The sequence below is a fragment of the Neopelma chrysocephalum genome, unplaced genomic scaffold (assembly GCF_003984885.1).
Source record: "Neopelma chrysocephalum unplaced genomic scaffold, ASM398488v2 Primary Assembly neopelma1_42, whole genome shotgun sequence".
NCBI lineage: Eukaryota > Metazoa > Chordata > Aves > Passeriformes > Pipridae > Neopelma > Neopelma chrysocephalum.
In genome coordinates this window covers 11671048-11687067 of record NW_020897700.1, presented here as the reverse complement: position 1 = coordinate 11687067, position 16020 = coordinate 11671048, and the positions used below count along the sequence as shown (strand labels likewise).

The 16020-nt window shown below is 35.7% G+C and overlaps 1 protein-coding gene across 5 annotated transcripts in view; it reads right to left on the bottom strand.

Moving 5' to 3' along the window:
* Window positions 1-16020, bottom strand: part of ASB5 (ankyrin repeat and SOCS box containing 5) — a 40115-nt gene that overhangs the window by 23307 nt on the left and 788 nt on the right. For 2 of the 5 annotated variants that reach the window (XM_027676682.1, XM_027676686.1), the window contains exon 2: window positions 11116-11170. The exons of 1 other annotated variant lie outside the window; for it this stretch is intronic. In XM_027676682.1, the coding sequence (XP_027532483.1) occupies window positions 11116-11129 (14 nt within the window). In that variant the 5' untranslated portion in view covers window positions 11130-11170. Of the gene's footprint in view, window positions 1-3950; window positions 4204-11115; window positions 11171-16020 lie in introns of those variants that run through there. 2 more of the 5 variants (XM_027676680.1, XM_027676685.1) reach the window with 2 other exon arrangements.

The window sequence follows — 16020 nt, the reverse complement described above, 5'->3', positions numbered from 1 at the left end:
ATTGTGAATATCAGGATACTGTATTTATTTTTATCCAATCAGTAGATGATGCTAAACTGTAAATGCTGCAACTGCTCAGAGGGAAACAATTCAAAACAGACAAGTAAAATGGAGAAATCGTCTGATACCAAGAGAGCACGAAGTTAGCTGAAGACCAGTACAAAGTATTATTCTTAGAGAGGAAAAAGCAAATGCACAGTACAGCGACTCTGTTCTAACATATGGTTCATAGGCTACAGATTCTACCCATAATACTTTACTGACGAGGGGGCAGCATCATTCCAGGAGGTATTACATAGGGTATCATATACATGGCACGTGACATATCTGTTCCACTTCTATACAAATAAGAGTTCCCCTGGTTATGCTAATAAAATTTTAGCTGGAGCACTCTGTTTAACATGAGGAATTAGACATCAGTAAAGACGTCTGTGAACTGTATATGAACCGGTACAACTCCAAAGGAGAGCAACTGCAGTAACTCCAGGACTTAGAAAAAAAGACTTAGGAGGACAGACTAAGTTAAATCCTTCTTTATTCCAGAAAAGACAAAAACAGTAAAAGTAGGAAGATGCATGATAGTAGTCTTTAAATTGATTACTTCTCATACATGGAGAAAAACAAATACATTTTAAGCATTTAGTTTGCAGGAATAAAGACTTAGGTAGGTCTTGGGGGAAGTGGGAAGCAGTCTAGTAAGGAGAACAGTAAAAACTGCAACTGGTTGCAGAAGGACACTGCAGAAATCACTATTAGTAAGCATTTTAAAAACAAATGAGTTAAACATCTTCCAGGTAACTCATGTATATTTGATCCTGGAGCATCCAATTTACCTCTAAAGGTAGCTTTCAGCTGTACACGAGAAAAGTTTTACTCAGATATCATTTCCATAAACAAATTAATGTTACTTATAATTAGTAGAGCTTTTATATGCACTTTTTGGCCTTAGCTGATGCTGAACACTGATCTAGTATCCTATATTTCAATGCCCCATAAACAATATAATAACTTTAATTAATATGACACTAACCAGCTGTTCACATACACGAGAGATCCAAAGAATAGATTTGATTAGAATAGATTATTGACTATCAAAACTAGAGAGAAAATATTCCTGAAACATTAAAGAACAAAGTATGACCTGTTTCACGACTAATATGTAGCAACAAGACCACAGTATGCAGATGACATACGTAAAGCTGCCTCCTTGTATTTAACAAAGAACAATCCACAAAACAAAGCAAATCAGGCATGAAATGTGTGATCCCTGGGCCTCAAAACCTGAAATGACCCATATACCGTCAGTTTGATGAAAGGAGTTCCACCAAAACCTACTGCTCAGTAGCTAAAACGCCCTCATTATACAGCCCTCATAAAAGAAAAGCTTATTTTAACTTAAGAGCTCGATCTAGCAAGTATGAAATAATGTCTGTGCCTAGTAGCACATTATTTCCAAAGGCTCTTTTTGTCTTTAAAACTATAGCACTCTGTCCTAGACAAGCCATTATAGTAGCAAAAAGTAATTTTTTACTATTACAGGCAAACTGAAAATACTAGCACTAACAGAACTTTGAGAGTATATAATCAGGTTAAAACTAGAAAATGAAAAGTAACATTTCCTCTAATTTGAATTACTTATTGAAACACTATAAACTTCAATTAGCTAATGATAGATGATGGGCTAATTTTCTATTTTGGTGGGGTTTTGAGGTTTTTTTCTGCCAAGGCTTCTCTGCTGCTTAAGAAAAAACACAGAATGGGGTCACTAATTAGAAGGATATTCAGAATTTAATTTTATCATGCAATATTTCAAGCCGTATCTTAACGTTACTTACTGTACATCCTTCAGATATTACTTCTAACAGGATATTTTTTACATGGTATTGTATAAACTCTACTGAGGTATCTCTGTATTTCACAAATAACAACAAACCAAATCCCACAACAAGGTGTGAGTTCAGACAGTAGTATAGAACAAAAGTATAGAAAAGACAAGATATAATAGTAATTTGAGGAGACTTATTTGCATCCCAAAGAGCAAGGACTGGTCCTGTTAACGACAACAAATGGATGAATAGCAGATTATGTAACATTAGCTGAACATGTGCTTCAAACTGTGACAAACCCAGAATCAAATGCTGCAAGCTGGGCAGTGAAAAATGAAGACACACAGGTGTCAAACTTTAAAAAGTAGAGTTTAAGCACAAAATAGTTGCATTAACTATTTTATTTTAACGAACCAAGCAGAAAACCAGAAACTCTGGGATTTTTGAGCCTTTAAATCAATATAAACCTCTGCTACCTGACCAAAACAGTAACCTGAGTGATAGATTTTCATCTTTTGCATGAACCAGCTACTATAATGCTTATTAATACATTTATTTAGGGATAATAGATTGGACATTTGACAAATGAACAAATTACAGACTCTTGGGTTCAGCAACAGGTAACATTGTAGAGACCATTTTACCTTCCAACCTGATGCATGTTATTCCTTTCCCTCTGGTTTTTCCCAAGTCTTTTTCCTTCCTGACCGAGATTCTGTGTCAGTCTTCCCATAATGAGCTGCCTTAGAGCTAGCCAGCAGTTTCTGGCAAAAAATCTTGATTTCAAGTGAGGCTTTCCCCATCCTCTGCAAGTATTTCTGCCTGGGTTCTTCCCATCTTACTGTAGTGAATTTATACATATAAACACACACCCTCCCACACACATATATCTGCACATACACACACACAAATACATATGCATAATAGTTCAATTGGTGTTTTTAACATATCCAGATATAAAACCCCTGGGTTTCAGAGCTTGTGCAGAAACACGATATAAATCCCTATCCAGTAAATCTTCTGCAAAGTAAGCTAATTCCTGCTTTACGATTTAAGCCTCTTCATCTGGTTTGCAAATCTTAACACACCCAAAAAATGCCTAGCTTTAGTCCCAACATCAAAGACTGAAAACATCTTTGGGTTTGAAACTGTTTCTGGCTCATTTCTATAGTTTCTCTTTTACATCTAACTCGGGCTATTTCTTAATGTTCATGGTACCTAGAGATGAGTGGTAAAGGTGGTTAAGACGCAAGACAAGTCTTCCTGTTTCATTGCCTAACTCAAACTTGATGTCATCCCAGAATACCAAGGAACAGCAATCAAGATGAGCAAGGTAGCAGGGCTCAGTCATGCACTAGGATTCTACAATTCAGAAGAGAGAGTGTTCTGTGACCCACTAGAAGAACTGAATGAAAATGGGTCATTACAGATGAGCTTGGAGCAACAGTAGTGCCCAGCGCTGCTAAAGTTCTGCTTGAGCAAATAGAAAAAGGAATTTTCACAAGAGCTTTCAACCCAGGAAATTTGAAGGGTTCCCATACAGATGCCGAAAACCTGACCCTGCTGAAGAGTTACTAGGCTTCCTGATATGTGCCAAGACACTTATTCAGAGTATAGAAGGATCATATCTTCTCAAAAAAATTACTGTAAGAAAATTTTACCTTAATCAAGAAATAATTCTCAGAAATATTTGGATGAGTTTTACTAAAGGGGTGCAAAATAATCATATGCCAAGCATGGAAAATTTCAACCATGCATGGTAAGCTGGGGAACCTGGGGAGCAATTGGGAAAATAGTCTTAGATTGGGAAGTATTTGGCAATCTTATTTATATACAGCCATCTTAAGTATAGGCCTCTCTCCTAACAGGACATTGGCCGTGATACTTCAGTTTTACTCTGAACTTAATATTACTCTAAAAATAAAAAAGCTTAAATAGTCTAACAATATAATTTTTGTTCTACAAAATATAGTAAGAACTACAGAAAAAAACCCCACTCATACATATATATGACAAACTGAATATAAAATGAGGCTAGCAGATAAGTAACTACCTGAAAAAAAAAAAACACAGTAACAACAGAATTCCCAAACAGTAGTGATAAGATAGTAAGTACAAATATACCTTGTCCTTGAGGAACTCCGTAAAATTCAGCAGCTATTCTTGCTGCTTCCTTACGGTTTCCTTTCACGATGTAGAAATGGCTAAGTATAGCAAGGCTGATCTTCACAAAAAGTTTAAAACAAAAAAGTGAAAGTATAGTAAAGTAGACATTGGATAACTGCTGTGCAAAAGGGCGACTTTCTTCTATGACAGTCATTGCTGCAGCAAAATCTCTCTCAGTGTTTGGGTCAGGCTCTCAAATGTGTTGATAAGATCATATGGCTCCAGCCATGCACTCCTGGGAACAACTGGTCCCGAGGAAAGAAAATATCAGCTGGTCATGATGCTTGCTGCTCAAAATATGACGATTATTTATACTGTACATAGTATTGAGTTCACTACCGCTAGTGCTAGCCTGGTGATATTCAAGTGGGAGAGCAGGTACCAAGATCCTGGATGTACTTATTTCACTTAAAAGTTCTATTGCATTCCAAATTCTGCATTTCTTATTCATTTATTTAACCTGTTAATACATTTTAAAATACACCTTCAAAAGTATTATTTTTAAAACTTGCAACTTTAGGTACTAAACCAGGTAACTCAGGTAATCAGTTTTTTGCTAAAATATGTTCTCCTGCTGCTTAAGTACAATTGCTTTTTTGTGATACTTCCATTTTATGTTACACTAACATTTTTTTCTTATAAAACTAGAACCACATCAGTAAATACCTGAAATACACATTAAACAGATTAATATCTTCCGGCTTTGACAGTTTTTTATTATTTTGCTTGGGCTGAACGAAAGCATCCAGTACACATAGATTTTAGCCTTATACAAAAAACAGTATTGAAAGCAGATTATATGAATCAAACATCTAGATATTTTTATGTATAACACCTTGGAGTATCTAAAATTAAATTAATTAAAATGCAGTGGTAAATACACAACATGGAAAATGTCTAATACTTATGATACACATTTCATTGTGCTGCATCATATTATTTTAAACCTATGATATGACAGATTTTATTTCTTGGCCAGTTTTAGAGAGGGGAATCTAGATTCCTCAGATTTTTTAAGAATTCATTTGCTTATATACCATAAAGTTATTACTCACAGTCATCAGCAGTCATGCACAAGTTTTTCCATTAGTGTGAGTAGTTGCTGAGTTAATTGCTGAGCTGCAACGTGATACAAACCGAGGAGCTGAATATCAGAACTAGATGCCTAAGTGAACTACAATCCTAAAGTAAAGAATCCTGGCAGCACAAGAAAGGGTCCTGTTCTAAATTTTTATATTTCCTTTTAAATAAAAGAAATAGTGTCTTGAATAATAGCTTAAAATACTCTACCTATAGTGATCCTAAATCTTTCTATTCTGTCCTGGATTCTCTTGTTTGGTGGTCAGAAAAAAATATTTTAGAATGTTGGCAACTGCCCATCAGGAACAAAGGGTATGATCCAAATGTCACTGCATCCACAGATCGCCCTGACTTCAACGAACAGCATAGTAGATATTAAGGATATAATACAAATTCGTATTCTTGAAAGAAAAGTGGAAAAAATGAGACACTACATCATATAACTCTAGGAGTAATTTATTAGAGTAAGAAACTATAATGTTTTCTGGCAAATACATTAAAAAAACCCTATATGAATAAAGAAAAGACAATGATAAAAGGAAAGGTGCTCAGAAATAAATATCAAGATTTTTAACAGACAGGAACTGAATTGTGGTTACTTTGAGAAAAACAGGCATTCAATATTTTTCTTTGAAAAAAAATTAATCTACTTAAAAGTCAATCATAACTAGAAAAGGCAATTAAAAAGCAGTTTATATATACAATTTTTTACTAAATTTCATTTATAGGCATTTTCTCATCCAGCCAGAAAAGAAACTGTTTTCCTCATACCATTATTAGAAGTGGGAATGAGTACTTAAAATGCCAAATGAAAATCCTTGTTTATATTTGGCACATTGTTATCTGACACTGAATTGAGGTGTCATGTTTTCCACAAGGATAAAAGGCATTATGTTCTGAGCTACCACTGCCAATTTCCGTTTCAATCATTAATAGAAATGGTATTTTCCCTAGTAATGCACCCAGTATTGAAATGTCTTACTTCTTCCATATTTGTACTAGTATTATTATGCTTAACTTCATCAGTCCACAGAATTCCCCAGCCATTTTAAGTACCTGTTTTAAAAATTTACCATGCAGAATAAGAAAAAAACATAAAAACCATTATGTTATGGTAAGCCTTTTTCTTCCTTACAGTGTTTTACATAACCCTTTTATCTTGACTTCATATTGTGCCATCTAGTATCTGTGCTTTCCCATCTGGACTTCTCCCACGTTTTGTTAACTAACAAAATAGTCTTTCTTTGGAGGGGCAAAAATCCAAACAGTAATTACTATAAATAACAGCTGGAGTTAACAGGAGTGTTCAGAGTTCATCTTCCCCTTTTAATACTGTTTCCTGTTTCTTATAACAACAGTAGGTAAATCACTGAAAAAAAACTTCTCAGGTTTTAGGTAGTTTACTTCAGGTTGAATTTTTCTGTAAAGGTTCAACAAAAATAAGTTTTAAAAAATCTTCAAAAATAAGGCTGTATATGCATTTAATATTTCATAAGTGATGTTTCAAATAACCTCACAGATCTGTAAAACTGCTTTTAGGAACAACATGAAAATTGACCAGGAGGGTTATTCCTTTATCAAGGCTCGTCTTCCGTCCTTTCAAAAATGTCCTTCCGCAGTGATAAACTACATGAAGATGAAAGAAATCCTGAGTTTTGAGAATTTCAGTTCACACATACTTATCAGAAGCTGGCAAAATTACTCTCATAATATTTCCTTTTTTTTAGAGCTCTGTAACTCTTATGTGCCAGCTTAACTGGAAATTCTCTCAACTGCACAGGAGAACCAAGTCTATTCTAATTTCAGGCTACTAAAGTGCTACAGAAATTACTATTATAGCTTGCTGGCAAACCATGCTGTGAGGCACCCAGTCATGAAAACTGAGCAACTGTTCAGATGTTAACGCCCACACGGCATTTTGAAAGAACCAGCAATGTGAATACTGAGACCTGAACACAAAATAGCTGAGAGCAAGCCCATGCAGACCAGGAAAGCCAGGAACAGAAAGCTACAGCTGCTGCAATAGAAATCATAAAGTAGAAGCATAGGTAAATAAATAAAGGATCTGACAGGCAATGTGATGCCATGAAGAATTTTGTATTGCACAGCAACATGAAGTGACTGGAGTTGGGTCTTGAAGCGCTGTAGAATAATGAAAACTTCCAAATGGAAACGCACCACCGATATGTAACAAATATGCAACATTATAAAAATATCAAAGAGTTTGAAAAGAGCAATGGCTTAATCTGGATGTTGACATTTCCCATATAGTTTTGACTTTTGGGAATGAAATTTCTCTGCCTAAATTTTTCACTTATAAAATGGGTAGTATTCTGAAGACAACTTCATTGCTGTCAACAAAACACTCAGATATCCTAATAAAAAGAATACTGAAACTAACTAGGTATCTAATAATTTTTATTTTAATACAAAAATCAGATAAAAAAATCTAAATAAAATGAAATATTGAATGTTCATTCACTTAATGTCTACAAAAGGGATAGCAGGTAAATTATTTTAGCATTTAGTGTTTTATCATAGCAACAACCTGTAATGGTCTAATAAAGCTATCACGATCCCAGATACAGAGGCAAAAACTGGAATCATTTATTGAACACACGAGTGCTATTTAAGGGTCTCGGGGGCTTACATGCTAATGAGGAGGCAGGGTTATTCCAAACAGGGGATTCCACAATCTATTAACATTTCCAGTAACAGGGGTGACATAAGGGGAAAAAAGGATTTACGTTTCTCAAATACAGTATTTACATTTTGGGGAAAAAGGTTCAGTATTTCCAGTAAGCAGGGTTACATTGCGGAAGGGTGGTCAGCTTTACCCAAAAGAAGGACTTACACAGGAAGGGAGAAAACAATGGGATATCTGATAGCATCATGCAAAGTCTCTCTACATCCTACTGGGGAGATCAGGACAATGGATCTTGTCTGGTCTTTTAGATGGTGTTTTTTTCCCCAGCCTCTGTGGCCCAAGGTTTCCTGTTTAATCCTAGCAGCTCCTTTTCTGTTGGTATCCGAATTTCGGACTGCAACAACAACCTACACTGCAGATAAACAATATTTGGATTATTTTTTTTGTTTAAGAACATAGTAATACTGTGATAGAAAGGATACCCCTAACCTGACATAGTAGCACATTCCCAGCAAATAAAACAAGAACAACGTAGTAATTTCTCTGCTGTGCTTCTCCATTTCTGGCAATTAAATATTTAAATTTTAAAACCACTTGATAAACTTCGTGGTCTTAAAATTCCTTTCTAATGCAGCTTGGTCAGTTATCATTTCTAAAGAACATAATCAGTATAATCAAGATAGCAATACTGCCATTTATAATGACTTTAAAAGCGGTTCATTTCAAACTCCAGAGCTCAGACCAAGTAGCCTGCCCTTTAATGCCTTGCTGTGTAGTGGCCAAGTGCAGAAAGAAAGTATTCAGCAGTGGCACCTGTTTATGATAATTCAAACTGTCCAAAATCTAGCGCACCATTTACCCTCAAACAATAATTTTTAGAAAAAAAGGATGCACTACCTTCTATAATTAATTACATAACCACATTCATAAACTCTTTATTTTAGTCTGGCAATTTTTTCTCTATGCTTTAGCAGATCAGTGTGCTTAATTTTCAGTAAGGCAAGATACACAAGAAAAATAACACAATTGATACACTATCTATTCTTTGGAGGCATTTTTTTAATACTAAAGACTGTAAAACCCTTAGAAATATTATTTCCTTACAGCATATGCTGTGTCTTTAATTTTGGAAAACATATCTACTTTTAGATGAAGGACTCAAAAATGCTGAGAAGCAGGAGCTACTAAAAAGGAAATGCCTATTTCAGCATGAAAAATTACCTGCTTAGTGGCCCACTGATTTTAATTTTAATAGGTGTATGGGATGCTAATCCTAAAAATTTTACCTGACTCCTCTGAAGTTACTGAATGTTGTTCATGTCATTTCCCTCTTCATCTAAGTTAAGCAATTTTTTCCACTATTTTCTATTGAAAGTATTTGAACTGAATAAATCTAGACTCAAAGGAAGTATTCTAAAATGTATTTCCTCATTATCCAAAATGTTACCTTAACACTGAAGCTAAGACAAAAGGCAGACATACCATCAAACAATAATAAAAAATATTTAACATTCATTTCAATAATTCATTGAAAAGAATTATGTGTTCATTCATAAATTAATGATATTATGCATTTATGCTGAGGCACAGAAAAAAACCCAACAAATCATATTTACCTGATAGCTACAAGAAATTCAGAAGCTAGTGTCATAGGAAGACATCAAACAGCTGCTGAGTCCTTTTCCAAACAGGAACTCAAACCCATTAGCACAACCCTAACACTACTCTTCATAAAATATGAAGAGAAGAGGTGACCAAAGTACAGTGCTACTGTTTTGGGGGAATTAAAGGATGAAAAGGTAGAGAATACAAACTTTGGTCCAGAAAAGACCAAACTTGGTTCACATAAGAACTGCTTTTTTACTGCATCCCACTGCTATCCTTAGTAATTCTACAGACTTGCTTGAGCACCATGACAAAGCCAAATTCTCAGCACAAAAACCTGAGAGTTGTGTTGTCAATTGAAGCAAACACAATGCTGTAACCAAAAAAATGAAAGGCCTACATCTCCTTTTTACATCTTTTCTTCCTGAATGACATGTCTATCCAGGATCTACACAAACTATACAGTACGAAGTTACAACTGATATCCAAAGTTATTTTTCATTCAGATTTCTGCAGTTCTCATAATTCATGTTTAGTCTCCTGATCACTCAACCACAGACTTTAACCAAAAGTCTATTTCAAAATGCAATGCAATGACATCCTTAGTGGCATAACAGGAAAAAAGAAGAGTGTTTTAAAACATGTCAGCCTTCTCTTCTTAGTAGTCACACTCTGACTTTTGACACCCATTCTACTAAACGGCTATATATTTAGACACCATTTGTCTTTTCTCATAAGACTATGAAACATATAGTTCCTTTAAAAAGCTTTAATGCACAAAAATCTATCTCATAAAAGTTTTCTTACATATAGTTTCTCTCTGTATTTTGGTGTAGCACATTATTTCCATCAGTTCTCAAACTGTTCCAGAAAGTTCAAATTTACACCTTTGGATGGCTACAGCTGTACTTTTTTCTTTTTTCCTCCAGTGTATTAAAATCAGTGCTCTGATACCGTTTAGGTTCTATACAAATCAAGTTATTCTGGTGATGAATGATGAAACCTTTTATTTGTAACATAACGAAAAGATTGCTTATTCTACTGCTAACTCTTAATGAATTTAAACTGAGGTTTTTTGCATTTTTGAGGTGTTTTGCATTTTTATTGAAAATACTACTTCTGTCTTAGAAAATAGTTCTACTATACAGACTTGCATATCTGTATGTCCAGAGAATGGAATTACTGGCCAGGGATTAAAAATCAATCAGTATCTCTACACATAACAGACATTCTCTATATGACATGGATTTAAAAGCATGAAAAGTAACTCAGACATTTAAGCAATTATGAAAATCCAGTTTTTTAACTTCCTCAGTTCTTGGTAAAAATATATAAAGATTTAAATCTGTATCACTTTGTTAGACACCCACTGGATAGTTGCTTCTCATAATGGTGACAGATGCCCCTTCAACAACTCCAGTATCAAACAGTCCCTGCTATCAGACCCAATATCATACAAGCAGTCTTGATCTGCTTTACCAGTCCATCTAATCACTGACAGTAAAGTTCTACACAGAAGAGAAGCAGGTATAACCAATCTGCTTACAAGTAAATTCAATCCAAGTTCTGCTAGAAACATAGTAAGTTTGTCCTACAGTATTTGTTGCAGTCCTCTTTGGATACCTAACATAACTCAACTATTAAGGGTATTACAGAAGATTCCAAAATAAGTCATGTGTGCACTTAGAGACATTACTAAACCCAGAAACGTGTCAGACAGCAGGCACACACAGCCTGCTGACAGACAAACTCTAGCAAAACTTGCCCCCCAGGAGTTAAAAAAGTTACCACCTCCAGCTGCCCATTCCATTCCTCAGCTAGAGGTTCCTGCCCCTCACTCTTCTTCCTGGAAATCAACAGAAAGGAATGTGTATTGGTACACTCTTCAGTTCAAAACCTGGCAATTTAAACTGTTGATGAGTTTAAACTAACTTGATGGACTTTACACTGAAAAAAACCTTCACACCCCGTACAATCCATTCTCGTACAGAGAAAATAATCCCATGGAAAAAGTCGTAGTAAACTGTAAAGGGAGAGTAACGTCAAAATGCACATAGATGCTGCCTCTTCCTAAGGATACTTAGGGGTAACTTTTGATTACTTTATGTACTGATACAGCTGTTATCAGTGAAACTTGGAAGAGTCTTCTCATTTTACTTCTGTTTCCCTTTATATAGTTCCTTTCTTGGGTCTAAACAATTTCTTTCATTGCCAACCACATGTCTATAGAACACTGATTCCCTCTTCATTAATTAACTCGACCTCTTCCTTAGGATTGTGGTACCACAGGGGCTGTGCTTTTGGTATTTCAACTAGCTTGACAGAACTAACTTTACTATTCTCTAGTAAGCAGTGCAACCACTTTGTAATCTGAATTCATGCAACTGAACCTGGTATTTTTGCAGTTTTTACAGTTAATCTTTTCTGTAATGAATTGCAAAAATGTCACAGGTTCTTATTAAATAGCCGTTTCTAAACAAATAAGTATATAAATAAATGTGCTTTCAAATCCCAGAAGAGCCATGATGTGCAGGCTTGGGTTTCATCACATAGCCAGTTTGTACATGAGAAATGAACACAACAGAAATTTTCTGTTTTAACTGACAGTTTTCAAAACACCAGATTTGCACCTGTAACTAATACCTCTCTGTCACTTTGAAACATAGACCTCTTCAGCTGTTTGAACTGACATTACCTGGTCTTATGAAACTACTTTGGACTCATAGTAATGTTTTATTTATTTATGTGTAAGACCCGTAAATTATATCATCAAGTTCAGACAATTGTCAATTATTCTAAACTGAAAAGTTTGCTCAAAAAAAATCTGAGTTGTGAATATTTTGTCATCAATTTGAATTCCTTTCAAAATTGTTAATTTTATTCCAGATTATAGGCTGTCTTTAAACTTTTCTTTAATTAATTTTTTTCTTAAAATTATTTTTATTTTTAAAAAGATTGAAATCATCTGTTTAACTTTATACCCCTTTTTCAAATTTATAGGTTTTCATCTAGACTAAGAGTTGTTTAATTTGTCTCCTTTCTGTGTTAAGTATATTTTTGTGCTTTTTATTACACAGTCAATATCATGACTTGGTAGGGATGGAGTTAAGAGCATATTCTGCAAGCATATGTCACTATACACTGACTCCCATGACTAGAAAGGTTTTTTCCATCCACAAAAACGGGTATCAGCTAAATGACATCATTGTGACAGAGCCCGTAAAGCATCCTTTTCCTCAAGCTGAGGCATGACAGTCTCTGCTTGGTGCTTTTACAAGAGACATAAAGATACCTTGTGGTGAAGAACTTGTAACTGGCTGAGTGAATGAGGTAAAACCAGGCTGAGGTGGATCAGTAGCAACCAGCTTCTTGCCACAGAATACAAAGGACAATGAAATGTGAAAGGTTAGGCTGAATCAGTAATGTATGAATGACTTTACCTAACATGGCTTCATATGCCACAGAATGGGCAAACCCCCCATGAGCCAAAAATTAACTGTGTCAGGCTCTAAAACATACTGATTTTTGAGCCAAGAATATTTGGTTCCTTCTCCAGTGCAGGTTTTATTTTGCCATATATTATGCCACTACATAAAACAGTGTTCTAAAGTATAAAGTTCGTTCTGAAATCAGAAATTTACTCTGAGATTTTCTTGCTGAAGGACTCACAGTAATACTATGAAGGCAAGTGAAAATTTCTTCTTGCTTATCTGAAAGATTAGCTTATTTAATGCTATTTAAGCATTTATTTAAGCATTTTTGGTAAAAAAATCAGGAGGTAGATACACATCCCTAGATCAGAAAAGCTATCTATAGTCTTCATCTAACTATCTAGGTGCCAAAGATGCTACAGGCACCTAAACTTTGACCTGCAAAATTAGTCAGACTTATAGTCCCAAGAAGACCAAAGGTGCTGCCACCTGGGCTGAAGTTAACATCTCCCCTTCACTTGAAATTCACAAACCAGACACTCTAAACTGTCAGCCACCCCCACACTCCCATCTGTGTGTACCATATTAGAACCAATATGACTTCAGTGGGAAAACAAAGGGCTCATAGTAATCTCTGTTGATGGCCAGTGTCAACACTTGACATTTTGTTTATAGATGATTAAAGGAATCACACTGTAACTTGAACATCTGAGTAGAAATGTATCAACCAAAGAGTGCAAGCTACTCTCCCTCAGAAGACTACTAATCATCAGCTGCTGACAGGGATCAATCCTGTTGAAGTGACAACATTATAAAAAAAGAACATGTTTAACAGATCAAAGAGTGCATAAAAACACAATTCCAAAGTAGGATAATTCTGGGGAAGGATAGAAGAAGGAAGAATTCTACATTTCAGACCTGCTCCCAATCCTATCTCTGGATTTTGTTCAATGAGTTTGTAATGAAAAATATGAAATTTCTTGAAATAAGAACCAGCCTGAGCACTGCCATGCCTTAGGTTCACTGCTAGTCTGGCATGAGTACACTGCTAGTGTGTAATGTATACCACCGCATCTTGGAAATGGTCTCCCAAACCTTTCTGCCTCCCCAGGATTCTATATATTTGTTTTCGTAATTATAGTTTTTGATCCATTCAGAGTAGCATAATTTATTTAGCTGACAGTGACTTTCAACATTAATATTATGTCACTATTATTTACAAAATACCGGATTTTATATTTTTCACAGAACAGTTTGGAATGTACAAGGAAACAGCTATTGTGAATAATTATCTTCTCTTCTTCCTTCACAACTGCCTTCGTTTCAAAATTTTTCTCCTGTTTTGATTTTTTCAAAATTTCAGTCATTAAAAAGCTATAGAAGGTTTCTTTATTCTGAAACAGTAACAGATCAATCCTTGAATAAACTACACCATCTGTCTTCCCCTGCATAATGTGCTTTTAAGTGACATTTATTGAAGGGTTCTACTAAAATAAATCCAAACCTACACAAGCAACAGCCATATTTATTCATTGCCTTAAGAACACATGACTTTGGATAAACCTTTTGATTTTGGTACTTGACTGCTGCTTTGGAAATTTCACAACTTAACTCCTCTAAGTTCTGTCTTAGTTACTTAAGTTCTCCCCAACAGCCACTTCTTTTATTAAACAAACAGTTGCTTAATATGAAAAACTCTAAACAGCAACTGTAAGAACTAAAAGCAAGAACCAAGGCAATTAAGCCTTTTGTTTGTAGAGACAAGAAAAAAAATAACATTCACAGTTGAATTATCTTTTTGATTGCTGCAGACATTTCACAACTTCTGAAACCTTTAGGTTCCCCTGTTAGCAGTAAAAGCATCCTTGATGCTTCTAAGTCTGCATATATTTTGGGGAAAAGAACCCACTTTTCAGTAAGAGTTACCTAAGGTTTCAATAACAATATGTTCTAGACCATAATCATCATAATAATTAATGTTTGGAAGAGCATAAAATAATAAGCCAACAAAAAACTTTAAACAAGAAGCTCTCTGTGCTGCTGGAACTCTTATGGAACACCAGGGAAGCTGAAAATTACCAAATGCAAACTGGTAAGGAGCTTACCAGCAGGACACTCCTAAAGAGTCTTCCCTCTTCAGGCCTGAAACTGATTTCAGTGGGGCAAATGCAGGGACACACAGAAACCAACTGCATAGTGGAACACGTGGTCCCAAAAGCAAGGAATGTCCCCATAAGTACTTTAACATCCTACACTTAACGCTAAACAGACGTGTTACAGGTACTTGGTCTGGGTGGAAACTAAAAGCATGAGTATGATCTTTTTCCTTTTCCATTCCCTGACTTTTCTTCCCTGAATCCCAGACCTGACTCTCGGCTACTGGGAGGAAAAGAAATAGCAGCATCATGACAGAACATGGGTATTTCAGAATGGCCTGACAGTCCCCACCTTCTTCCTATCCCTTCAGTCACCATGAGGCCTTCCACCCTTTCAGACCCCTGAATCTGAGCTCCTGTTCCTCCTCCAGCATTTGCAACTCTGAAACCTTAAGACTGGTAAGAGGAAGTTAAATATAACTAAACCACTGCTGACACCTGTTGTCAGCCCTGAGAAATCTGCATTAATCGGGCCTGGTATACTTAATACAGTATTGTAAGGGGTGGGAACACCAAAAACCCTCAACCCAAACCATTGTAGAAGCTCTCACTCCCCTTGGTTCTCACATTCATAATGTTGGAGGCCTAGGAAGCAGGAATGGGCACCAAGTAGGGACCTTGGAGAGGAGTTAGAAATCACCTCACTACATAAATTAAGGTTTGACAGCACCAATTTGAAGTGGAATTTCAACCAATTCGGCAGAGTAAGGTAAAAGACTGCCTCATCCTGAAAACGATGTGGGATCATCGAGCCATCTGGTAAAGAAAAAGTATTCCAGTAACATGCCCAGCTACTAAATTAGGTTTCTACGCAATACTGAGAATGTATGTAACAATGTGGAAATGAACAGGAACATCCTACGGGAAACAAGGTAGGGAATGGCAAATCACAGTACCAGAGAAAGCAAGATATAGACTTCAAGTGAAACGCAAGCCTTCACCTCCAATGTTATTTACATTTTATTACACAAACGAAAAAAATCCACCAGAGGAACAAACACCAACCTGACTCTAAAAACCAATGCCTTGGAAACACAGCAGGTGGCAAACAGTTCAGAAAAGAAAATGCTCCAGTATGCAACAACCCTTCATTTCCTCAAAGTTACCAA